Genomic DNA, 26,490 nt, shown 5'->3' with positions numbered 1-26,490 from the left:
TAATTAATTAGATTGGCTAATACGGAAAATAGGCAAGTACTAGTTTAAAAAAAAAACCAGTGAGGAACAATATTAATAGATAATATTATGTAGATAGGTAGGTATATCTCCTAATAATGATTTAAATGTGCTAATGAGCATCTAACTCTGATATTATGACAGTATAATAATATAATATGTAGGTATTACGTTTGTAGCTAGACGTACGTATATAAGTTTTTTAATACAATAATCATGAACCAATAACAATGATCAATAATAATTTTTCATACGAATACAATATAATGTTTTGTATTTATTGTAATATTCACGACTATTCGTGTTCAAAATGCGATTTTTGAGCCATAATTACCATATTATACCTAGTTAAATTATAAATTACACATTTTATCGGGTAGATTAACCTATAATTGAGCAATATTAATTGATATGTGTCTAATAAGTATTGAAATGCACTAATAAGCATTTACATTTTTAACCCCGATATGGCATTATGTTATACATACAACCATACATGATACATATTATATGATATAAGATGTCTTTAAATTAAAATGAAATCAAAGTATAATAACTAATAATAGTATAATACAATGATAAACAATAATTTTTCATACGACCAATGTATTATAATATTATGTATTAATTACGATGTTAACGACTCTTGTTGTAAAAAGTGTTTTTTAAGTGATAATTTATTATATATTGTGTTCAAAATCATAATGCTAGTGCAGTTGAATAGGTATAACGTGATTTTTAATTAATAATTAGTAATTACTTTAAAGTAAAATTGTAAATTGAAATATTCTATTCTATTGGGTATAGACTTAGTTTAAAGTCCACACTGTCGATCAATTATCATCGATAATCTATATTTAGATTGTATAATAATGTATATGCTTATTTTGTTTAGAGAGAAATGTATTCGTACTATTATTGCTATATTATTTATCAATTATAATGCTGTATAATAAAAATTATAAGAGATACACACATCTATTCTACTCGTCATTAAAACGTTTCAGCTTATCAAGCTTTATAATTAGACGCCGCGCGCCGTGTAGAAAAAGGAGTCGTCTCTTATTATTGGTTAAATAAAAATAAAATATATCTGATTAACAATAATTAATGAATATCCAGGAGAATCACTTGATATACAATACGATAGACGTCGATGTCTACGGCACGGCGTTCTTGTATTATTATATTATGATCTTTTGTCGTAGAGATTTTTTTCTCAGATTAAATAACTATTATTATTCGATTCAAGGTCGACGTCTTCCAACGGCGGTTATTTTCAAATCATGAATTATGTCCGTTCTTTTGCAGCTAATTTCTCAATGCTAATATTATATATTATATGTTTAACACACGCCGGACCTTGTATACGTCATCGCCGTATTATTATGTTATCGGTCCTCGTAATATTTAAGCATCGCATAGGTAATTACGGCGACACGATCGTTCCAATATTACATATTTTTTTCGTAGACGATGGGCCCCTCGCATCGTTTTCGACGGCCGATCAATAGAATATTGAATATTATCATACGAATGCCTGCTGTGCGAATCTATTTTTATCAGGCATAGGCGTAATAATAACAATAATAATAATAATAATAATAATATGTAAATATCAATATATCATTGCAATCTGGTCATTGTGATCACTGATCATACTATTTGCCTACCTATGTGCGTATACTTACAACGATTCTATAGGGTCATCGTCGGAGTATAACACGCGCACAGAGTTCGGCGGCAACGATTTATTCCGGTTTTTGGTTCACGGTTGCTGAACATTGAGGACAGTACAGAACCTACATTGCGTATCAAAAGTAATAACAGCGATGGTAAAGAGAAAAAATATGTGCATAATGTATTATAATAAATAAAATAGACACAAGGCTGTGTACTTCTATCTGATGACCCTACCTAACGTAACTTTAATAAATAAATGATAATAATAACATAAAAAAAAAAAATTAAAAAAAACTTTAAAAGAACATATTAACGTTTATATACGTCTACAATAGAGCACACAAGGTTCGAATTTAATTGTTGCGTTTCTTTTTTCGTAAAATTAGGTTAGTTGGTAAATTGCACTTAAAACATCCGTTTTCAAAGTTTTTATACGGACAAAGTGATGTTAGGTATATAGTTATATAAATATGGACAACTGCGCTATAGCTACCAACACGCATAGGATATCAAATTTCAAATGCTTTCCAATGTAAATATGTCACCACACATGACGTGTACGACTTACAAATTACCCTATGTTAATAATAAAAATAATAATATATTATACATGTTTTATCCGAACATGATTGTTTTGTGTGAATAAATAATAAGGTCAAAATGGATAAAATCGTACCTATGTGGAAATTCTCGAGTGATTCTGCTAAAACGTCTGTTTTATATTATTTGCAATTTAAAATTTAAAAAATGCGTATATATATATATATATATATATATATATATATATATATATATATATATATCAATATAATTGAATTATTAATTTACTCGTGTTTGAAAAAAAAAAAATTATATTAATAACAGGCAGTCGTTCGGTATAGGTACACACAATATTATAATACAACAACATCCGTTATTAGAAAATCGAAGTTAGAGTTTCTTGACTCGGTTAATTAGGTAAACCATGAATTTATAATATTATCGGCTCTAACAACCTGTTGATGTAAAATATCAAAGTACGTGCGATATATTATTTAAATTTAAATCAACGCATCCAATTATAATAATAATTATTACGCTGTACAAATTATGTATTATACTGTACTGTATGACCGGCGGTAGATAGTCTGTAAGGTTGTATGTATACTTATCCGTCCAATCTAACTTCGTTATAAATTTATAATATATATTAAAATGATATGTGTACGCACTACGCATAATATGATATGTCTAGAGTATCAAAAGTACATATTTTGAAACTATAGTGTGAAACATTTGAGATTTCCCGTGCGTTTTCGGCAGTTGAAATATTACGTATTATTAATTATTATTAATTTTTTTTTGTTTTAATTTGTCAGTTATAGACTAATTGCTCTATGAACGGTTCATAAAAAGTAAAGTTCAAGTTCTTAATTACCAAACCATGAAGGTTTCTAATTAAATTTAATATCTCTGCATATTTGTGTACGATGTGCAAATTTAAAAATGGCGATTAACATAATAACAGCATAACATTTTATTATTATCGCACCAGGTGTAGTATACATCTAATTAAGCTAATTAACGTCCGATGTTATCAAATCGACTACGGATATTCCGATAACGCGATATTATACAAAAATGTAATTAGAGTTATACATTTATATTACAATTAATAGTTAATAATGAATGGCATTATATTTTTATTTTTTTTTTTTTTTTACTTAAAATTAATTATATTAAGGTTAAGTAAGTATTATAAAACAATTTAGTGTAAATGATTAGGTCTTAATTTTTTTTTTCAAACTATATCTTTCTTTTTTATTCTTACCGATCTTCTATTTCACAGTTTAGAATATCTATAATTGTAATTTTTATATTTATTGCATCAAAACAAATAATCAATAAAGTATTTTAATAATTTAACCTTCCGTTATCTCCTTCATCTTTAATATTTTATCGTAAACACATTATGCTTCTCAATATAAGCTATCCACTATAATACATATTTTGTTATTTCCTAGATTTTGTCAATATTAATTAAGTTACAGGTAGCTTGAAGAATTTTGTGTGAGTACATCAATAATTTGATAGACTAAGCATAGATAAATGAACTGCAATATAATAAAAGCTGTATAAAGAAAAAAACTCGAAAAGCCAATAAACTATGGTGTTAAAAAAAAATATATGTTTATGATTATGAAAATAGTTTTGTAACGTATTACCTATATTCATTTTAATAATATTATATATTTAACATTGCTATATGAATAGTTCTGTATATCTATGTCGCAATGGGTGTAACAATTATTAAACGATGTTTAATTCGTATGCTGTACCTGTTTATTTAAAACATTGAAGACGCAATTTTGTCATAAAATAAATCATGGGCACTTAATTCGTATTCAATGAATTTTATATAGGTTACCCTTGAAATAAATATATAATTAACAATCAAAAAAGAAATTACTTGTTTTTTTATATATACTGAATTGATAAATGAACTATACAAAAAAATAATAACATGCATATTGTATTAAATGTGTTTATCATACTTAGATTTATCGTATATGTAATGACTAATGATATGCATAAAACATCACATTCTTAGTTTAATACAGTAATATTACAATAATATAATATTCACTCATATTAGAGTATACCTACATCTTTCAATTATTATAGCCACCATCATTGTTATCTACATCATTATTATTGTCAGAATCGTTCAATAAGAGGTACAATATTGTTTTGCACTTCAAAGCACATTGGGAAAACAATTAACAAAAAAATAAAAACAAATGATTTTTACCGTTAAGAATAAAGACCAATCCTATATACAATTATTAAAATAATCAATTTCATAATCATAATCTACTTAATCATAAACTGGTTGAATTATTAATCTTGTCAGTGGTACCGGATTACAGAAGTACAATATTTAATCACGTATCGATTTGTTTGCAGTGTATTGAGTGCATAAATAAATTAAATATTTTATTACATGGACGCAAATCGTCTATAAACCTCCAGTGGCGTAACGTCCCTATATAAGCACTGTACTGCTGATCAACGTACAGCCATCAAACACTTACGCCTATATTTATTTAAATGATATATTGCTTTCGATTTTCGAGGAAATTGAAGTAAGTAAATACCTATTAATTAATTTTATTCAAAACGTTTACGGTCAACTAGTGGCGCCGAAGCATATAAACAACAATATTAATATTGTGGTAGGAGGTGAAAGTCACTTCCGAAAACAAAAATTTAACATTTTTACTAGAGTATAATTAATCCTCCTTATTTCTTTTGTAAAGTTTGTACAATCATAATAAAAATGTATAAACGTATTTACTTTGAAACCTTTTTTTAATGATGACAATTTTTTATTGTAAATTAGTCATTTTTGTTACGACAGGCCAGTTTCCAAAGTTTTGATAGTATGCATCCCCAACAGCGATACATTTTTTTAAAAACTTTCTTTAGGTTTATATTTTCACAATGATTATTTTTTTAAATAAGATACAAAATTGCTCTCAAAACAGTTTGTTAATGAATTTAAAAATATTTTTAATATTATTGCGGCATTTTCTTAGGTCATTAAATTATATTATTTTCTTTTAGGACATTTTTATTATTATTTTTATGGCATTAATGTCCTTGCTTTAGAAACAGCTAGAATATTAATTATTGATATTGTAAGTGGTTTTTTTTTAAGTTTTAGTTTTATCATGTCTTAAATCCAAAAAAAAATTCTCCTTAAATATCTTGTTATACCTATACCTTTACCTATGCCTTTTTTGTTTCCAGCTAGTGTTCCTTCCATAACTTTTTGATGATTCAATGAATAGCCTAAACAATTTCAACCAAGTATATAATATAATACAATGTATATAATACGTGTGCATATACCTACTATAATTTATCCTGTGATAATAATTATTGATTGAGACATAAATTATTATATGTCTATAGGGTATTTACTTGTATTTATATAGCTCACATAGTACAATATAGGTTTAGGAACTGTATAATATTATGAATAATGGTAGGTAGAGTTACTGGGTAGGTACATACAAATATAAAAACAAAAACAAAAGAATGGTAATATTATTTGTATACCTATATTGGTTTTTTGAATTCGATATTAGTTTTGGGTATGCATCTGATTTGTTTTGAAGGTCACGGATATTCATTCATCCGCGTTTGCACACGATACTCCGACAAAAACAGTATCAACATTTTTCATATGTTAATTATAATTTCTTACATATTCGATAATTTCAATGCCATGACTATTATATTATTGTATACACGAATGGAAATAAGTGATGCAATAAATATTGCAAGTATTATTTTTTTCTTACGTAAGTTTTTCAGAGATCATCCTACAGCTACAAGCAAGTTTAAGGTCTAGGTTATTATTGTTATAATTTTTTTTCTCCAGGTTTACGAATCCAATCCAATTTATTGAAGGCAATCGCGTTTCGATCGAACTGCCGTCCATACCGTTGATCTATTGTATCCCCTCTCGACATATCATCATTACTATTATAATATTATATAGACGGTATTTTTAAAAATAACATAAAAAATAAAACCATTTACGTTGCAATTAATAATTAGCTAAGCTCATTTATAAACGTAAAACGCATTCACACTGTGTAATACTTTAATAATAATACATATACGTTTATTATTTATAATATTTAATAACTTAAGTAACTGAGAAGTGAACTAATTATTATTATTATTATTATTATTATTATAGCCTCTACTGCGTATACCAATATACACCTTGTAAAGTTGTACAGTATAACAACAAAATAAAATTAAAATTTACAAATCACGACTAAAAACTTAATGGATAAAAATGAAAATAAAAATAATCTGTAGTTAAGTAACTAACAACCTAACCTACCTATAATATTATATTTAAAATAATTTAATTCGTAAATAAAAACGCAGAGATATCATACATAACGTTCATAAAATACGTTATCATCACAATGTGTTGATTATTGATGTATTGACAATATTTAGCTGCAAAAACTATAAATTATTGCATCACACTGCAAATAATTCACAACTTAACATATTGTATTTTGAATTTTTTTTATCATGCGTTCGTTTTGAGATTTTATTTCGAATTCATAAATTTATAGTTTACAATACCTATAATAATATAATAGAATATCTATACACGTATAGCTGATGTAGACATAACATAATATAATATATAATATAGGATAATATCGTCAAACCTATAATGTTAACATTTGTGAAACTTAACTAAAATAAGATTTAATTGAGTTTGATTGCGTAACATTTAACTCTTTTATAACTACAAGAACTTTTCAATAAGCATATTCAGTCCTTAACCTAAAATAGCTTTGCACGTAACGTAAATGCATTCAACACGGTGTTGATATATTATTATAATTACCTTCCGCGATTTTCTCATAGAATAGTATAATGTAGTCAGTGATTCCGTTTTAGCAATAATGTTTAAATTGGTCCTCGTTACGAACGGTTTGTTATGTTATTTGAAAAATTTAAATGCTATTTATTATTATAACTCAAATGGTCAAAATCAAAATATTTCACAATGTTCGAGTAGCAATTGTAATTTTTAGGTACCTCTATTTATAATACTGAAACCTAATTATACGGGAATCGAAGAAAGCACGTGCGATACAATTCGTAATTGGAAATATTTCTAAAGGATCTTATAATTTTGTAACATAATATATGCATATATAGATATTTAAAACCGGACTAAAAAGGCCTTGGGAATTAAAATACCACAAAAATATCGTACACGTGTATAAATAATTTGTAGTTTTATAATTTTTAATTTGTTTTTTTTAATCTTTTTTATTATTATTAACCTCTTGACGACGGTGTACTAATAGAGCAATCCACCACTCGAATGCGAAACGGAATGTAAAACTTTCACAGTTCCCGGCAGAAGTACCAGCTGACAAGTCCAACCCCCCGTGTATGCATATATAACAGTGTGCTCGCTGACCGCTTGGCATATTATAATATAATATCTTGTGCAACTATATATGAAGAATAAAATAAATAATTATTATTATTGTATATATATATACATAAATACGTTTAGGTATATTACCCACCCATAACATATTTTTGCAGTGCACATATTATGTAGGCAGGTATATCGGTTCGCCTGAAAGCTTATATTATATATTCCGAGTTTGCGATCGTGTTTATCTCACAATACGTGACTAGGGGTCATGTGCCGGGCAATGCGCAGAGTATATTTAATTTTTAATGGACATTATTTTATTGTGATCGCGATTATGCAACGGCGTTGGCAACTGGACGTACGACGTCCTTGGAGGTCATTTTATTATTATTATTGTTGTTGTAACTATTATTTGTGTTTTTTTTTTTTTTTAAAGATGTTTCACTTTCACTATCAACGATGACCATCAACCATGACCGAACAAACTGGAGCTTTGTCAGGCTATTCACGAAAAGCCGCCGCAATTAAGAAACGCAATTACCGTGTAAACCACCAGTAGGTACTTGATGTTTTGGTTATTATTCCCATTGATGGGTACCTGCAGCGCGGTAAACTCGTTATGCGTGAGAATACCTAATAATAGTATAATATATTAAGATATAAAACCGAATAAATCGTTGCCTATTATTTTCCATAAGACGGCGTTTCGTGTATGCAATTTTAAGGTAACGTTAAAGTCGTCACAAAAAAAACTAAACAACAACAATAATAATGTAGTTTTTATTTAGTTTAATAAATATGTTATTAATGTGTGGCTACAATAACATTGCAGTATAGCAGCAGTTTGAGTGCTCAATTAAAATTGTAGATTAAAAAACATATTTTTTTTTTGACAGATTCGCACTATATACTATACGTAATACTTATATGTATTAAAATACTATAATATGAACGATATATTATGTTTGTATTTAAAACCTGTTCGATACGATCGAACTTCAAATATAATAACGCTTGACACCTATACATTCTAAATTAAACCCAATTGCATTATTACATGCATGTATAATTATAAAACTAGAAACCTTGAAATCCTATAGTTACGAATTTGACAGTCGTAACAACTAGTGTTGACCGCCTAGCACAGTAGTATAATACAGTAAACACGCATTAACAAATATTTGTGTAATAGTGATAAAGACATGTTGGTTTAACGGGCACTTGATTCGTATTAATTAGAAAAGAGGTATTTTTATAAACATATAATGTCATATGAAATAGGTTGTTGCCTCGGATTATTGCGAAGGACGATGTTGTTTATTAAAATGTATTCCTCAAATCGTAAATCATTTTCCACGTTTATAATGTTTCAAATTTCAATGAGTACTTGTTTATGAATATTTACATATGTAACGACTATGAAGAGAGTATAATTGTTTTGATAAAATTTTTTGAAAACAAATTAGTACCTCGTCTAATTCGTAAGTAAATTAAAAAAAGTCAATATCAAATTCAACGTGTACAACAATTTGATTGAATAATATAAATACATTTATATCTTAAAAATAAAGAAGTTATATGTTGCATAGTGTATGCAATAAATATTACGTGAGCAAAACATATAAATGTGGAATAGGTACCTATAACAATAATTAAAGAATCTAGTCTTGTTCGAATACCTCTACTGAAAATGGCAATTTAAAATTCTAGACATCAAAATAATATTGGCCTAAACATAAATTATACGTACAAGTGCATAACTATCCAGATTTCACTTATTGCTCAATTTTTATTTTTAAAATCATACCCAGGATTGGTATATTGTGTTTATAATTATTTTAATATTGTTTTAATATCTATTTTAAAATTTAAATAAGTATTTGGTACCATACGGGTGCGTATAAGAGAAAATTCTCTCGAATAAAAACAAAATATTTAAAAATTCACTTACCCTTAATGAAAATGTCACTATTTCTGATGACTTCTGCAAACTCGCGCTGATACCGTCGGTACACTAATATAGTAATAAACATGTTGGGTGCTTCTATACTTTCGTCAAGGTTGTTTTGCCCTACCTCTCTCATCCCTATACTAAGATCATACAGTTACGTAAAGATATCTCGTTGGACAATGATTGTCCTTGGATAAATTATAATATCTAGTTCGGTATGATGAACAATTAATAACGTTATATTTAAAAAGATCCTCCGATTGTTTTACCGTTTGACATCACTGGTCTAAGATATCCTGATCGAGAAATATTATAAGAAACATATATATAGCTTGTTTTATAAACAATAAATAAAAATATATACATAATTGTTTAATAGAAAATAATCGTACACAAAAATTAAGAAAAATATATCGAAATATTAATATTGGGGTTTTTAAATAATGTTTATGTTCATAAATATGTTTCATAAATTATTTGTAAGTTTTTATAATCTATACTTATGATACAATAATAATAATATTATATGTTTAGATACGTTATAGACGAACCAAAAAACATTTGAAAATACCCCCCTCCCCATGAACACAAAAAAATATGGGCAATTTCATACATTAATTTCAAACTGTTCTACATTATTTAGGTATATTACCAGATAGTTGACACTTCAATAAAAACAGTTTTGAGGTCATATTGAATTAATATTAAATAAACCAATGAGCAATTCATTTTAAAATTTAATCGTACAAAATATACACATGTAATTTTCTATATTTTAATAATTAACTATTAATCTTAAATGTTAAATTACATTAATTACAACAACTCTTTTAAATAATAATAATATGTTTTAAGCATTACTTATATGTATAAACAGAATGTAAAAATTAAGTTAACGGTCAATGAAATCATGAGGAATATAAAAAAATATGTATAAAATCCTAATATGATATTCTGAATTGACATACAAGAAAAATGCAAAAATAATTAAAATCTTGTTTTCAATAATATTGCATAGATTATATTATTATTTTTATAAATTTAATTATAACAAAACAAATTCAATACATCAACTAATTGGCAGGAAAAAATATTTTAGTGTACCTATATAAATTATAAAACTATCAACATAAATATACTCGTTCATGATAAATGCAACGATTCCAAAACTATCTTCGCTAAAAAGACTTATTATCAAAATACTATATTTTTTATAGGTGGTGTTTGATCTAAAAAAATATGACTGTATATTTCACGAGGTCGTTGGGAAATCAGCCCATTTGTTCAGGTTTAATGAAGGAATAATTCCGCTACGACATGGTACCCGAGGATTTCTGTAAAAGACACGTTAATTAAAATAATGTTTACATATTTATTATTTAATGAAACGATATACAGATTATAAACTGATCAAGTATTAAATTGTATTTACTTGCGCATATTATTATGTTATTCGAAATTTGTTTCAAAAATAAATTTGTGTTGCAAAATCGATTAAATCCGATTATTTGTTAATAATTTTGATTTAACTATAGTTGATATAATTTTAAAGTGGTCAAGTACTTTAATTTTTTCAACTGAACAGGATTACATAATTTTTAAATATTTGCAAACTGAGAGGAATCAGAGAAATATTTCTAGTTTAACTTTTATTTAAATTTAAATTATTAATGTGTTAAACTAATTAATAACAGTATTGAAGGTCACTTTTACAATAATTTTTCTAACATAAAGTTAAAAACATACAGATATCAAATAATACCTAATGTTTTCAACACTAAACGAATAACTTGTTGATATTTTTTTTTATACTTTAAAATGTAAATATAGATATTCATCACGTATAAATTTATTTGTTATCCTTATCACAGAATAAAAAATTTCAAACCTTATGTAACTTAATTTCTAAATGAAATATTTAATTATACCTACAATGTTATTCAATTTAAAAACAAAACATTTTATTTGTAATGCACAATAATGAAGTTAATTTTTTTTAAATATATTTATTTAAATCGTTTAAGACCAAATTATGTTATATGCTTTTTGTATAAAATGTTTTTAAAAAGTTGCATTAAACTTTATCTTAATATAAATAACTTAATATTATGGATGATAACAAGAAAATTTAAAATATGAGGGTAGGGTATTGAAATATTTCTTACATTTCATGATCAGGAAGAACAATTGGCCACAGTTGAATAGTGTCGATCAAATCGGTATTATCACATAAAACTCTGGCTAATCTTGTTTTTCTGATTTCGTGTAGTTGATCTAAACATTATTTAAAATTACATTTTTACTCTTTGATTGTTTATATATTATAATATGTATTGTTTGACTTGAGTACCTGGAGTAAAAGAAGATGGTTGATTAGGTAGTTCGTACCAAAAACGATCACCTCTTTTGGCATAGCTAAATTGGGTAGCCAAAATACACGAAAATACCGGACCTGCCATACTTCCTGGTAATGGTTTTTCGGATACACCACCAGACCAGAGATCTACATCTTCTGGAGAGCTGTAAGAATAAAATTTAACTAAAATAATTATGATCTTAAGCTTCTGGATTCTAACTTACTCGTATATGGTCGAATATCGATGAATAGTGGAGTTGTGCATGTCTCCGGATAAATCTTGAAATAAGTCTGACGATGGTAAGCCGCAAAACTTTCTAAAAGAAATAACATTTTCATCATTAATTACAATAAAAATTGTAAATACTTCTTACAGCATAAAAGTTAAGTGTAAAACTAAATTTAGTAGCCCAATTAGTACTCGTATAATTGAAAACAATTATTAAGTTACAAACAAAAAATATGACAGTAAAACTCCACATAACATAATATATAATAAAGGAAACACTACAATCAAACCTACAATATAGTATAAACATTATTAACATCTTAAGAGAAAAAATAATATACGCCTTAATTTAAGTTGTATATTTTGTATATTATATTGCAAATAAATTGTAAACAATATAACGCAATTATATAACTAATGCCATAAAGTTGCATTATAAATTGATTAACTTAATGTTTCATTAATGAACTAATATATAATATGGACTATTAAATCATGTTTATAAGGGACGAATTATGACGATGTTGTCATGTTGTATACATTATGATTTGCGATTACCAATCAGAGCTGCACTGCTATAACTATATTTAATAAGGTATATAATCAACTACAACGATCTCCCACTCTTGCTGTTAGGGCCTACTTGATATAGGTTCGAGTTGTGTAATGACACAAAGCCCCACGCATTGAAAGGCCACGGAGGGGCAAAAAAAATGTATCGAATCCTTAGTTCATACATTCATCTAACAATTCAAATTTATTGATAGGCTTACAATCTTACACTGTCTTCCTGGCCCCAAGTTAATATCTAACACACACTGAATAGGTTATGTAAAACATTTTTACATAGTCCTGATATTCACAAAACCATGTTTTTAAACTGAATGATATGATTTTAAACAGTTATCGTTCAGACGTCAGACTTATGTAAGAGAACAATATTAATTAACTCATTATTATTTAAAAATAAGATAATACCCAAATAATTTTATTTTTAATTAATGAAGTATTATAACACATTATATTATAATTATTTGTAAAAATAAATAATATTACACTAATCGTCAAACAATATTTTACCTGTATTCCATGTATCCGGGTAATCCAAAATCTCTGCCTCTTTGGATATTAAATGACACTAAATCCACTCCAAACCTATGGCCCGGTTTTTTCAACAACATGTTCGTAACCTCCTGTGTTACTGAATCGTCCATAGCCTGAGCAACTTGATTAGTCAAACCCATTATATACTCATCGAGAACTCCAGCTCTATATAAATCATATGGACGGCGGATAAGGTCGGATAATTTTTTAGAAGCTAAATGAACATTAATGTAAAATTATTTAATAATTGTACTTATATTTTAATGTACTATTAAAACTATTTATGTATTAGTGTTGATTCATTATTATTTACCTATAAATTTATGAGCTTTGCTCCATCTCTCAATCGAAGTAGGCAAAAATGTGTGACCAATCCTAAAAGCTGCTGCAGAAAACTCCGAGAGAATGTTGGGGTTAACATTCGGGTCATAACCGTCCCAATAGCTCTAAATAATATCTTACGTATATTAACATGTTTTGTTACATATTTTATAAATATTAATTATGATGATAAATTATGGTTCAATGAGTTTTGTTTTTATATAAGCTAGGTAAAATAACTGGTCATTCATTTTAAAATATAAAAATATTTAAAATTAAATATAATTACAGTAATTGTACAGAGATTTTTATAAATATAAAAATCATTTATAAAAACAACAAAAATATTTACCAAAGATAAATACTCAAATTGAATAAAAATATCAATAAGAATGTTAGAACGAGTACATTTACATAATATTATTACCGCTAGATAGATGTACAAAATGTAATACATTTTTACAATATAGGGATAACGGTTTATTTTTTAATATTTTAAAATTTAAAATTTATGTGATAAATATAGTTTTTTTTTTTTTGATCAAATTTTAAGTTTTTAAGGGATATTAAATATATTAACGCTTACAGTTTCATTTAAAATATATTATTTTTATTATGTGTACAGTACTTTAATATGATAATCCATCGTGATTTTAGTGAAAATCATGTATCATAATACATTATAAACTGTTTGTATTACTTCTTTTTGTAATAGCAGTCCAAATTTTTCCATCACTCCTTTCCCAAGCAATGTTGGCAAAAACTCGTTATAAGCTATGTGCTGAATTTCTGCTATAACGATCCGCCTTGCTTCTTGGAAAAGAATTTCATCATCCCAATGTGGATTGATTTTACCAAATTCTTTCGCTATTCTATTATGTTCTCTTGCCCATATAGTATGCATAGTAGCAAGTACGAGTTGTTCATTTACTCGAACTTCTCCTGCAAATAAATAAAATATATAGGTATAATTATATGCAGTAAATATAAATATAATTTAAAATACCGGCATCAAAACAATACTGTGAACGATTTAGTCTAGTACATCCTTCGTCGGGATCTTTAAGTCTCAAAGGCAACAAATCTTTTAGTCCGTAATCCATAAACGCAGGGTTCATGCGAAGTAAACCAGCATAGCCAGTTCTTAAATGTCTATATATAAAAAAAAAAGATGGTTATAAATTATTTAATAATAATAGCTTATACTTTTTTAGGGTATAACTTATGAAGTACAAACGAATTAAACTTTGTCTTAAAATGTTGGATAATATTTTTATTGTTTTATTAAATTAAATTTTTCTATGGTCCTTATCTTTATTCTTCGGATTCCTCTATAGGATAAATCGTCTTTTTAAACAATAAAAGTAGTTAAAAGTATGTATAAATTATTCATTAACTTATCTATTTTTATAAAAACTTCATATTTTTATTTTTATTCTGTATATTTTTCATAGTTTAATCTTTTTTTTTTTTATGAATAAGCAATTTTGTCTAGTATTTATATATTATATTATTATTTAGGTGTTGATTGAGATTTCCGCTTAATACACTTATTAGTTATTTGTTTTAAAATCTTTTTAGAATTTAAATAGTTTAACTTTTCACAATTTATAATAATATTTTAAATTTATAACAAATTAACTCTTTTGGAAAAAATCTATATTATTATAAGTCATAAACTTATACCTAATACCTATTATTACGAGTCGTACCTAAATATTCAAAATTTAAATAAAACTATAGTTAAATTAAATCAAGATATATTTAATTTTTTGGTATAGACAGACACATTTTCTCCTCCAGGATAAGGTTTTAATTTAATAAATGAATAAATAAAAATTAAAAAAAAAAAAAGTGTAACGTTTATTTCAAAATCCTAAAAAATTTGTGAAAAATATCTATACCTAGCGTAATCTTCTGTCACACCGTAAACTGTATTCGCGTCTATTACTCCTGTCAACGTGTTGAACGGTACTCTTGAACCTAAAAAATCACAAAATATATTTTTAAATTTGGTAATTGTTTAAGTATGATTAACCATTTATTTTATGCAGAAATAATAAAACATAATAACTCAGTAGAATTCAATAAGCATAATGAATTAAAATGTTAAATGTCTAATTACCGTCGCGCTTATTTATTATTTGACTAATCAAATATTATGTTAGATTCTATACAAACCAAAAAAATGTATAGCTTTTATTATTTTTTAGTAGGTACCTGTAGAAAAAGTACTACGAAAGATTAAATTATTCAATTTTTTACTGCCTGACTATATATAAATATACCTACTTGATGTGCTATTTATATGTACTGCACAAGTAAAACTGTAAACAATCCCTCTTACCTAAGCGACATCCTGGTCTAACTGATGGAAAAGCTCTTACGAAATCTATACATTTAACATTGAATTTACTATAAAAGTAATCATCATCAGGAACAGGTATTTCGTTGCAGTAAGGATTTTTTAAATTTGGAGGTCGACTGCAGCATTCTTCTGGTTCATTCTTGGTTATTGGGTCTGTAAAAACACAGTTTTCGTTCAAATTTGGCTATTTATTATAACATTATTTAAAAAAAAAATGTTGTCCTTGTTGTTAAGTATTATACGATATACTTAAGATATGCCTAATCAGGTTGTACTCAAATTTAATATAATTTTAAAAAAAAACCTAAAATTATTATTAATTATATGGTAAGCCAAGCAAGACTTACCGGCAGGCGTTCCCATAAGTGTGAAATCGTGGTCCATAAATTGACCAAATGCAACTAACAACATAGTAGCCGCGTGTTCGTGGTACCCCTCGTCGGGATGCATCGTTCTGGAGACCACTCTGGCTAAAGGTAGTTCTCGATCGTTGAGGCTGCTTACTTTTGGTGCACTAATGCCGTCAGAAAATAACGGTCCGACCAACCTGGAAAAAGGCGTATTGGCACCGCCCCATGTCGGATGCTTGACATTGTTACACAGACCATCATATCTTCTGTACTTGCCCGGTCTGCACTCGACGTTGGACAAGAAAGCCGGACATACCTCTCTGATCAAAGTTTTCGAAGTATCTATCTGAGGCAATCCTTTCTCTACTTCTTCGTACGAAAGTCCATAACTGTAATTTGTATAAGCGTAATTATTATGATTACATTAATCCACTGCAATGCATGTTCGAACACATTTTTTCGGTACACCTTACTTTTTAGTTAACTGTATGGATATGTCCAACAATAGTTCCCCGACGGATGCCAACTCCTGGGGCGTCCACTTGTCAGTATTTGCTTGTGCCACATCTGAAATAATCAGATGTTTATATAAATCGTCCTTCCAAATAACTAATTTATAACACAATTGACTGTGATTTATGATTATTAATATTTGAGAGGCTAGACGTTTATCTGGCTAAAAGAAAATCAAAGCTCACGTATAACAACTTTGGAGACAACATCTTTGAAGGAAAACTGACCACATTTTTTTTCTGATGATGTAACACTCGTTTAGCACAATAGTATTTAAACATGTATATAAACGCGTAGTATACATATACAATTTTTATTTAAGTTATTGATGATTAGACAAGTTAAAATCGTAAGTTTTGAGCATGAATAAAAATTATAAAACCGAGAGCGCGTTATGTTGAAAATGATAACAATAAACCGGAATTCGAAATCAAGGAAATAAAATTTGACTTAAAATTGTTTCAATTATAATACATATTATTTATATTATCATATTAATAATTATTATAAAAATATTAGCGTAATACGTTTCTCGCGTATTTTAATTCATTTATATGTGTATGTAATATAATATAATATTCTATATAATATGTGTTACATGTAGAATAATGAATAATACTTAGTCATATATGGTTTGTATAGATACTTATTCTTAATAAATGGTGAGTATAATATACTTCTAAACTTCTTTAATTTTAATTTCCATACGTCGTGTCTTGTATTATGGACATCTACAGTCTTTAAATTCCTAAATGTTGCGTATGAATATTGAACAGTTAAAAATGCCCAACAGTGTCCGCTGATTTTAAAAACTTGAACAATAAGTAACTATATATTTTTTCAAGTTTTAAAAATGCAGTATTTTTTATTTCTCCTACATAGTTTAATGAATAATTGTATAATTATTAAGACTTAGAATATTTTGTTGTTTCGTTCGACATGTTTCTTACCAATGGCCAATGGGAGAGTTTATTCAAGGTTGAATTGAATTATTCTAAAAATGTTACTGCATTTCCGTCTATTTTTGGCTATGGGTTAAACACCTATTTATCGGGCCGTACCAATGTACCATATTGCAATATTTAAGCCTAAGCGAATGTAAATAAATAAATAATAATCAGATTCCTCAACTGTAAATATCCACAGTCGAGTCAAACCGGTTGTGAAAACTGCATGCACCTTTCACTAGCAATGCTGGCAATGGTGAATAGAGTTCATACACGTATATTCTGCTCAGAGAATTTTACTATAATCTGAAGTTTTCTAACAATATATTCCTGTAAAAAACTTTAACTGTATTAATCAAATTTGCCAAAGAAAAAAAATTATGAATTAAAAAATATGCAACATTCATATTTCGATTTGAGTGTAATCACTTCATGGGCCAATTGGTTTAACAATTTTAGGTGTACATGCGCCGTCTCAAATGAACTTAACCTTACAACAAATTTAAATTACACTAATTTTCACCACGGTCTATATTTAGTGGAACATTGTAATCTTTTTTTTCTAAATATCACTGAAAAACAGAAAAGATTTTTTTCTTCTGTATAACCAACGACAACCATATTATTAAGTGAGCAAAAAAATTAAATTAATCGTTTGTATTTTAAGGACAATATTTATATGTGCATCGAAATTTAGGTGTTGGATGTTGGATTTCAGGATAAAAATTAGTTACTATAATACTATATTATGTTACTGGTTGCAGAATCTTCTACCTGTCAGTTAAAACCACGTAAAACCACCCATTACGAATATTATTCCGTACAGACAGAAAAATTACAGTATTTCATAAATATTGGATAGGACAAAAATTAAACTAATATTTGTGGTCTTTAAGGTTAAGTTATTATTGTTGACTTAGTTGTATCATATTTATTTATTTTTTTTTTTTTTAACTTGTCAGTTTTGAATCTATTTATAACGTATTAGTATACACCATACTGAGTTTTAGTAGTTTGTTTCTTAATACATTTTTTAAATTCAATTACTTACTAATTCTTTTTCTTGCATCTACGTATGCTTGGTTGACTGCTTCATAAGTTATACATTGACCCGTTTGACCCATACCTCTATCAAATAAAAAATAATAAATATGCAATAATACAATAATACAATATTAGCATGCCTTTAACCATGTTAATATTATAATACATGTAGTTAATTTTTCTGTGTCTATAAATACCCACGGTAGGTATAGTTTTTATACATTACTATTACAGTACAATAAGTAACAACACATTCATAATTTTTAATACAATTAGCATTTAATAAATGTTTTGTTCTTTTGTCTTTGAATTTGTATCATAATAATTATGAATAATATTTAAAAACTTACAAAAATACAAATTATGAAAAATGTAAAATGAAAAACGTAGATACTTACAGTGGACCACCTCTCAAAGTGTTACTATTAAAATCAAAAAAACTAGTCCTCCCTGGACCAGTTAGATGTAATGCACATTCGCCATCTAAAGATTGAGCTGTTCCAAAAATAGATATTGCCAGTACTGAGCTGACAGTTAGAAATATTCGGTAGCAAATCATCATGACAATTTCAAGTACTAAAACATGTTTAAAATATTAAATGATTAAAAATGTATTAGTAACATATTAATAAACGATATATTTAACTTGATAGTATATCCCAAAAATGTTTTAACGTTATTTTTCACAAGAACAATTTATTAAGAATAACATCTTTATGAATAGTTAATTATTATTCTAAATACTCTTGAGGATACCTGCGCATAATATAATCTAGGCTAATCCATAACGCAATATTATATAGGACTCTCTAAGAATATTTTAAGGCGATAAAACCACAATCAAGTATTGATTAATTCGCTTTTATTTTTCAAATAATTTACAGTAGCTTCGATGTGTAATAAATATATGTTAAAAGGTATATTTTAATAACGATGTTTATATCTTTAACATACTTCATCTGCACTTATAAACACAATTTATTACATAGGTACCTTGTTATTCTGATAACTTTCATTTATTCTATAATTATAATGATTACTGTATTTGTATAGTGGAATTTGTAAGTAATACATTTTTAATTTACGTATGTATATAATTACGTATTTTTTAGTATCCTAGTATAATTTTTATTTATAAATTAAATTTTATAATATTCATATTTCATTTATTTATTTGGATGCGTATATACAAAATGCAGTATTAGATTTTCATAATTAAAAAAATAACTCAATATACAATGACAAGCTTATAACAACCACGATATTGTCTAAAATATAAAAGTATGAATTTAATTTCAAACATTTTTTTAACAAACTATAGAAGATTATACAACAAAGAATATTTTTGGTATCAAAAAATAACAATTTTAAATAGTTTTCTAAAATACTTAAATAAATTAAATCATAAATTATACATAATTTAAATTTCCATATTATATGTTGTATGTATTCATCTAATTTATACACCGTAATGATGTTAAGTTTAACAATTTTTTAGTAAGAATCTATAGCTTGAATAGAAACCCAAGTGCGGATCTTCAAATTAACTTTATTAAAGCATATGTAACAACATATGTATAATACTTATACATGTATGTACACAATAATACATATTATATTTTTTTTTAATCACCTTATATTTTCTGCGTATCAACTACCAAGAACTCATATTATTACAAACCTATTACATGCTGAATTATTCAGAATATCAACATCTAGTAAGTACCAGATGAACTCTATGACCTATTCTTTGTTAACAATCTCATAGTAATCGGTAATTTTACGAACATTCGTGTTATAATTAATATACATGTATACACATTTTCAGTAACTATACTAATGGTATAACAAAAACTACGCTTCATATAATTCATCGATACAAAAACAAAGCTAATTTTCGGGCATAATATACATATACAGACATTTTAAATTAATATCATGATTCATGGCGCATAATATTATACAATCGATGGCATATTTTACTTCTACCATTAATAAAATATGTATTTATTAGTAATTTAATAAGTTTTTAATATTTTTTTCACAAATTATCAATACGTAAATATTTTTATGTTGCATCCTTGTCTATGTCTTAATCTATAAGAATGTTTCATCTATTATAAGTACCTACCGTGATTTAGGCTCACTCACACGTTCACCAACATCCTTATCAGAAAAACATCATAGGTATTATGATTGTAATTACTTTATTTAAATACCATAGCCTCAAATCATTTTAATCGGTTACATAGCTTAAGTTTCCTTAGATATTTCTAATTTCCTTGGAATTTATCCTACAAATTTCGAAATGTTGAACTGGGTAAAACTATAATTTAGCTAAGGGGACGCCACATTCGCATGTGCTGTATCCATCTTACAAACGTACCTACAGCATAGCAAACACTATTGCGAAGGATAAGACTTAAGTTAGATAGATTTAAGCTATAGTCTAAGCTAAACAACCACATTTCACATTATAACAAAGAGAACATTTACTGTGCAACATTGTTTTTATTTTTTTAACATCACAAATAAGCGAAAAAAGTTATTTAAGATTGAAATAATTAATTTTTTAAGTATGAGAACTTTTTTTGGCATTTGTGATATTGAAAAAATAAAAACGATGCCACACAGTAAATATTCTCTTCTTTATAGTATGAAAATTAGGTTGCTTTGTATGGACTATAGTCTGAGTGGTTCTATTCCACGCAAAACAGTTTTTGCTATGTTGCACAATTGTAAGATGGAGATAACACATACTGCAGGTGTAGCGTGTAGCATAGAGTATTAATCTATGGGATGTAGCGTCCTCTTAAGTACGTATAGGTATTGGATAGTAGTTAGGTTAGGTTTCTTAGATGTTCAAGGTTACGATGGATGTGGATTAATAACTCAATATTGTTAATTATTATTAAGTCATTATATATAGATATAAAGTATACCAGCACAGTTTCACATATTTAAATACTAAAGTATAATGCAGTTTATAATGCTTAATGTTTAACCTGGCTAAAATTAAATTAACTTGGCGTTAGTTAAAAAATAATGAAATTCACTAAAACATACTCTACATTATCCTTAAAATAATTACATAATTTTGGTGACTTCTAATGAATAAACAAAGCATAAGTACCTACATGTCTTTTGATTTAAAAATTAATATTATACTATATTATGAAATGAAACGCCTGTATAAAATTAGTGATATAATAGGTTGTTTTATTTGGATCACTTATTCTATAACATATGTTATAATTGTAAAATTGTTTTATTTATATTTTTGGCCTTTCGTTTAGTTCCGTACATATGAGAAGTAATGAATGATTAATTATGTATCCACAAATAATGTCTGTAGTTCTGTAGATAGCAGAAGTTTTTTTTTTTTTTTTTATTAGCTTTCAGTCTAACTATTACAGCTCAACAATTATATGAAAGACATAACAAGATACAGTACTATAGAATACAATATTAAAAAAAAAAAAAAAAAGAAAGAAAATGTATAGATGATTGATAACAATAGCAGAAGTTATAGTGCTAAAAAGAGATTAATAGGAAGTAATAATATGAATTTCATTAATTGGGCATTCACATTACATAACACGAATAACGAAAAATCAAATGCAAAAATATCAGTTTAGCAAATAATTCATTAAGTATACGACATGTGTACCAAAATTAAAGTATTATTACTGAAATATTTTTTAAAACTATTTTATGCGTAAACGCGCGGTACATAATTGAATACTGAGATACGGGTTACAACATATAAAAATTATGCACTATGATAAACACTTCATAGTGTTATCTGAATCACTGGGAGGAGTAAATTTAGTTAGGTAGGTGGCAGATAAAACCTTTGACAAGATCAGTTTGTAATTAACTCCAATGCCACTGCTAATTAATATTTAATAATATTGTAATGATGACTTTAAATGTTTTAAAGAGAATTGTATTTAAATTTTGAGTGTGGAGTGTTAACGAAAAAAAAAATAAAAACTAAAAGGTTGTTAATTTTCAAAATAATGAATTAATTAATTATTACATAACAAATAAAACAATCCAGAACAGAAAATAATATTTAAATATTTTGATTCTTATAAGCTATCTCTTCTAAACAATGATATAATACCTAACTAGTATAATGTATTTCCATTGTCCTTTCAATTTTTTTTAATACTCACAAACTTGGGCTGTCTTAAATCTTGTATTTTTAAAAATGTTATTACCATTCTAAATTTATACGCGACTAAAATTACACAATCTACAATACACATAAAAATATAATTCTAAGAATATGTCTGTATAGGAGATGCCATATACCAGAAATTACCATTATTCTAAATTTCAATTTAATTTTCAAATATAATAATATAATATTGTTATAATATACGTAAGTAATTGATCATCTCCAGAGAAAGTAGGCACCAATAAAGAAATAATAATGTTTACCATTATATATACTGGGTATAAATAATCACACAGTAATGGTGAATTATGTTTTTCTATTATACCTATTACTGTAATTCCTTTTATAAACTTAAATGTTTATTAAAAAAGTAACACAATTTGTTGAGAAAAAATAATAATGATAAAAGTAAACAAGTGTCCATTAATTATAATTTATAACGACACTTTACTTTCAGTATATTAATAATTTTCTAAAACTAGTCACGACTCATGACACCAATTGGCAATAATTATGCTTTAACGTATAGCAGGAATTGTCTGGAAAACGTTTTGATAGAACACTATGTGATGATGACAACTCCTTTCTTCCTCCTGTATTGCATTAGAGAAAGACCATTATGGAGCATGACATTCGAAATTCAATAATAAAATGTGTAGTTTCTGTGTAATGCAATATCCTAACAATGTGAATTTTAAATTTTATTTAACCAGATAATTTAACTTAAGTATAATAATATGCAGCTTTGAAAAATGAAAATCAATTCCTTATAGATGAGTTTACGAGTATAAATGGTTTATAAGTAATAAGTATACAATATAATATAAATAAATATTTATATAATGATTATAATGTCATAGTTATCAAATGGATTTTTTTACATCTAAATCGTACAACGATTATTTATGAAAATAACTTATGAGATAAATATAAATTCGAAATACAATTTTGGCAATGATTGTCTGCACATAAAAGACAACATTTTAATCATCTTAATAGTTTTTATAAAATGATTTTAATTCGGTGGTATACACATACGCCAGTTAATAATCTGTATCGGTGAATAGCACAAACAAGTAGTGTATCGATAGCAATGGTGGGCATTAACTTAACTAGTTAATTATTTTTGTTTTCAACTTATTAACTTATTCAGTTAAATTTTTATCGTTTTAAATTAACTTTTTAAAGTTAATTATCATTATGGTGCAGTTAAGTTAATTTTAATTTTTTTTTTATATATCACGTGGAACCAACAGAAAACTTATTCTTTCGATTTTGGTAATTTATTTTTCTGATGTTATAATATTATCAATTCATAATAATCAGATTATATTTTAATCTTCACTAGGAAATAGTATTAATATTAGAATACTGATAAGCGTCTTGGTAAATATTTGTATAAATTTAAATACTAGGGCAATTTATGACTTATGATTATTGTGACTTGAAGAAAAAAAAATTATTTTTTTTTAAACTGATTTAAGTTAATTTTATTTTCTATCTTAACTTTTAACTTATCTAGTTAATTTTTTTTTAGTAACTTTTAACTTAACTGAAGGCAATTTTATTGAATTAACTTACCAAAGTTAATTTTTTCCATTAATTTGCCCACCTTTGATCGATATAGTGTGTGCAATAAAAAAAAAAAATAAAAATAAAAATAAAAGAATTGCATGAGAATTATATACACTTATATTTCAAAAAATTATATAAAATACTCCCTACTTCATAAATTCTATCTGGTCGATCAAAGCAGGACATTTTTATGATTTGTGCCTCTTGTTAATTTATTATTTTTGATTTGATTTTTAATATTTTTGTATAAGATATTAAACATTATTACTCTCGCGTAGAATTTGTAATATTATACTATTAGTAAAAAATTATAGCCAAAACTTACCTGTCCATCAAAGTCTTCACATACATCACACAACAAACGCGAATGTATTCACTGTAGTTGTCTGTTACGTTTCAGATAACCGTGTGCGCGGACAAAGAGACAATCTCAAAGACCAACATCTTTCCTACGAAAATCTTCCACCACCTGTTTTTTTTATATGACAAAAAAATAAAATGCCTTTCACTATTCGCCAAGAACAACTCGGAAAATGAATGACATAAAATCAGCAGTGTGTACTAGTATACATAATCCGAGAGAAAATATACAACCCAAATAGTATTATTAAAATTAGTACCTTTATAAATGATAACATATTAATTATATTCAAGATTATCGTTATTTCAAATAACCGGTATGGAACACTACCCGTATACTTTGTATTGTTAATTTAATTAGTATACCAAAACAAAATAATTAATTCATATAATAATAAATTGTGATAATTCTAAGGGAGACATGCTAAGGGTATGGTTTGAACATTCACTATGTACAGTAATATAAATAAAGTGGTACAATTCAATAAATATAATGATTCAATATGGTGTTTGAAAATAAAATTATTGCTTGTTGAGAACTGTTATTACTCGTTTCGTTGAAATAATAATACCTATGTTTTAAATTATTTTCTGAATGATATTAAAAACGTATAATACGATATAATTAGCAATCTGTGAAAAACATGTTCACGTTATGTGCGTTTTATTATACTTTGTCAAAATATTTAAATTACAAAAATTAACGTCCAGCTCATTGTATACATTTTTGGGTCCGTGTGACAACTCTAAGAGCTCATTAAAAGCCGTCTCAGTATTTGCGTTTTGGTTTAACGATATCAATATTCAATAATGCACTAATTGTATATGATATTATAAAAGTTACGTATACCTACCTCTAATACTCGTGTAAAATATTGATATTTAAAATTGGTATTATCTAAGAGTATAAAATACTATTATTTATTGTAAAGAGTTGTAGATTATGATTTCAGTTAAAAAAAAAATTAAAATTCTGTTCATCCTAATATTGTGGATATATTTTTAAATATTTTAAAAGTATGAAGATAGTAAATAATTGACAAAATAATGTAAAATATATTTTCTGTACTAAAATGATGATAACACGGCGTTCAGGATAGGCTATTTCGCTACATTTCTGTCATGAGTCTATTTTTTCGTCCTCTCATAAATTTTAATATGAACATCTATAGTATTTGTCAAAATACATAAGTAGGGACAGGAAACATAGGTGTATTCTGCTATTATAAGTAAAAAGTGAAATAAGACGTATATTGCGCGATGATTCTGATAAACAATTTTAAACTAACTTACTTGTACATTTTTTATGCAGTTTGCGTGTTTTATTTTTTCCAGGTGCTCTTTCATTTATCAGATCCTGTTAGAAATTTGAATTCAGGCATTTTAAATGACTGTTTACGATAGATTAAATATCGGTTATATTTTTAGACACGATATTTTGTTATTTTATTTTTATAATGTAAAGAAACTAAACAAAGTTGTCTTGTGTGTACGTTTCATTTTTAATG

At 26.5% G+C, this 26,490-nt stretch overlaps 2 protein-coding genes and 1 long non-coding RNA gene across 5 annotated transcripts in view; 1 reads left to right on the top strand and 2 right to left on the bottom strand.

The window, feature by feature from the left end:
- The window catches only part of LOC107166410 (multicopper oxidase 3), a 36,357-nt gene extending 26,707 nt beyond the window's left edge, over positions 1 to 9,650 (bottom strand). Inside the window, exon 1 of one of the 2 annotated variants that reach the window (XM_089229861.1) lies at positions 9,630 to 9,650. The gene's annotated coding sequence lies outside the window, so the exon portion shown is untranslated. The remainder of the gene's footprint in view (positions 1 to 9,629) is intronic. The other variant, XM_089229859.1, reaches the window with a different exon arrangement.
- On the top strand, positions 4,649 to 11,051 carry LOC149055396 (uncharacterized). Its single transcript, XR_016192197.1, has 3 exons — positions 4,649 to 4,826; positions 8,115 to 8,233; positions 10,847 to 11,051. It is a non-coding gene; the product is annotated as an uncharacterized LOC149055396 (long non-coding RNA).
- Positions 10,824 to 26,412, bottom strand: LOC107166397 (chorion peroxidase-like). 2 transcript variants are annotated; one of them, XM_089229856.1, is made up of 16 exons: positions 26,276 to 26,412; positions 24,948 to 25,091; positions 19,260 to 19,437; positions 18,869 to 18,945; positions 16,831 to 16,924; positions 16,355 to 16,746; positions 15,987 to 16,160; positions 15,544 to 15,622; positions 14,646 to 14,791; positions 14,340 to 14,581; positions 13,632 to 13,764; positions 13,295 to 13,532; positions 12,210 to 12,302; positions 11,980 to 12,149; positions 11,795 to 11,903; positions 10,824 to 10,963 (listed from the first exon to the last, which is right to left on the bottom strand). In XM_089229856.1, the coding sequence occupies exons 3-16, from the start codon at positions 19,421 to 19,423 to the stop codon at positions 10,882 to 10,884; spliced, it is 2,193 nt and encodes a 730-aa protein (XP_089085982.1). In that variant the 5' UTR covers positions 19,424 to 19,437; positions 24,948 to 25,091; positions 26,276 to 26,412; the 3' UTR covers positions 10,824 to 10,881. The 2 variants fall into 2 exon arrangements, with proteins under 2 accessions (XP_089085982.1, XP_089085983.1); XM_089229857.1 differs by lacking the exons at positions 24,948 to 25,091; positions 26,276 to 26,412 and having other exon boundaries at positions 18,869 to 18,943; positions 19,260 to 19,394.
- Between the last annotated feature and the right edge of the window lie 78 nt (positions 26,413 to 26,490).

This window comes from Diuraphis noxia, unplaced genomic scaffold (genome assembly GCF_037042655.1).
Source record: "Diuraphis noxia isolate RWA-SAM2 unplaced genomic scaffold, SU_Dnox_SAM2 contig0005, whole genome shotgun sequence".
Lineage (NCBI taxonomy): Eukaryota > Metazoa > Arthropoda > Insecta > Hemiptera > Aphididae > Diuraphis > Diuraphis noxia.
This window is presented reverse-complemented; position numbering and strand designations above follow the sequence as displayed.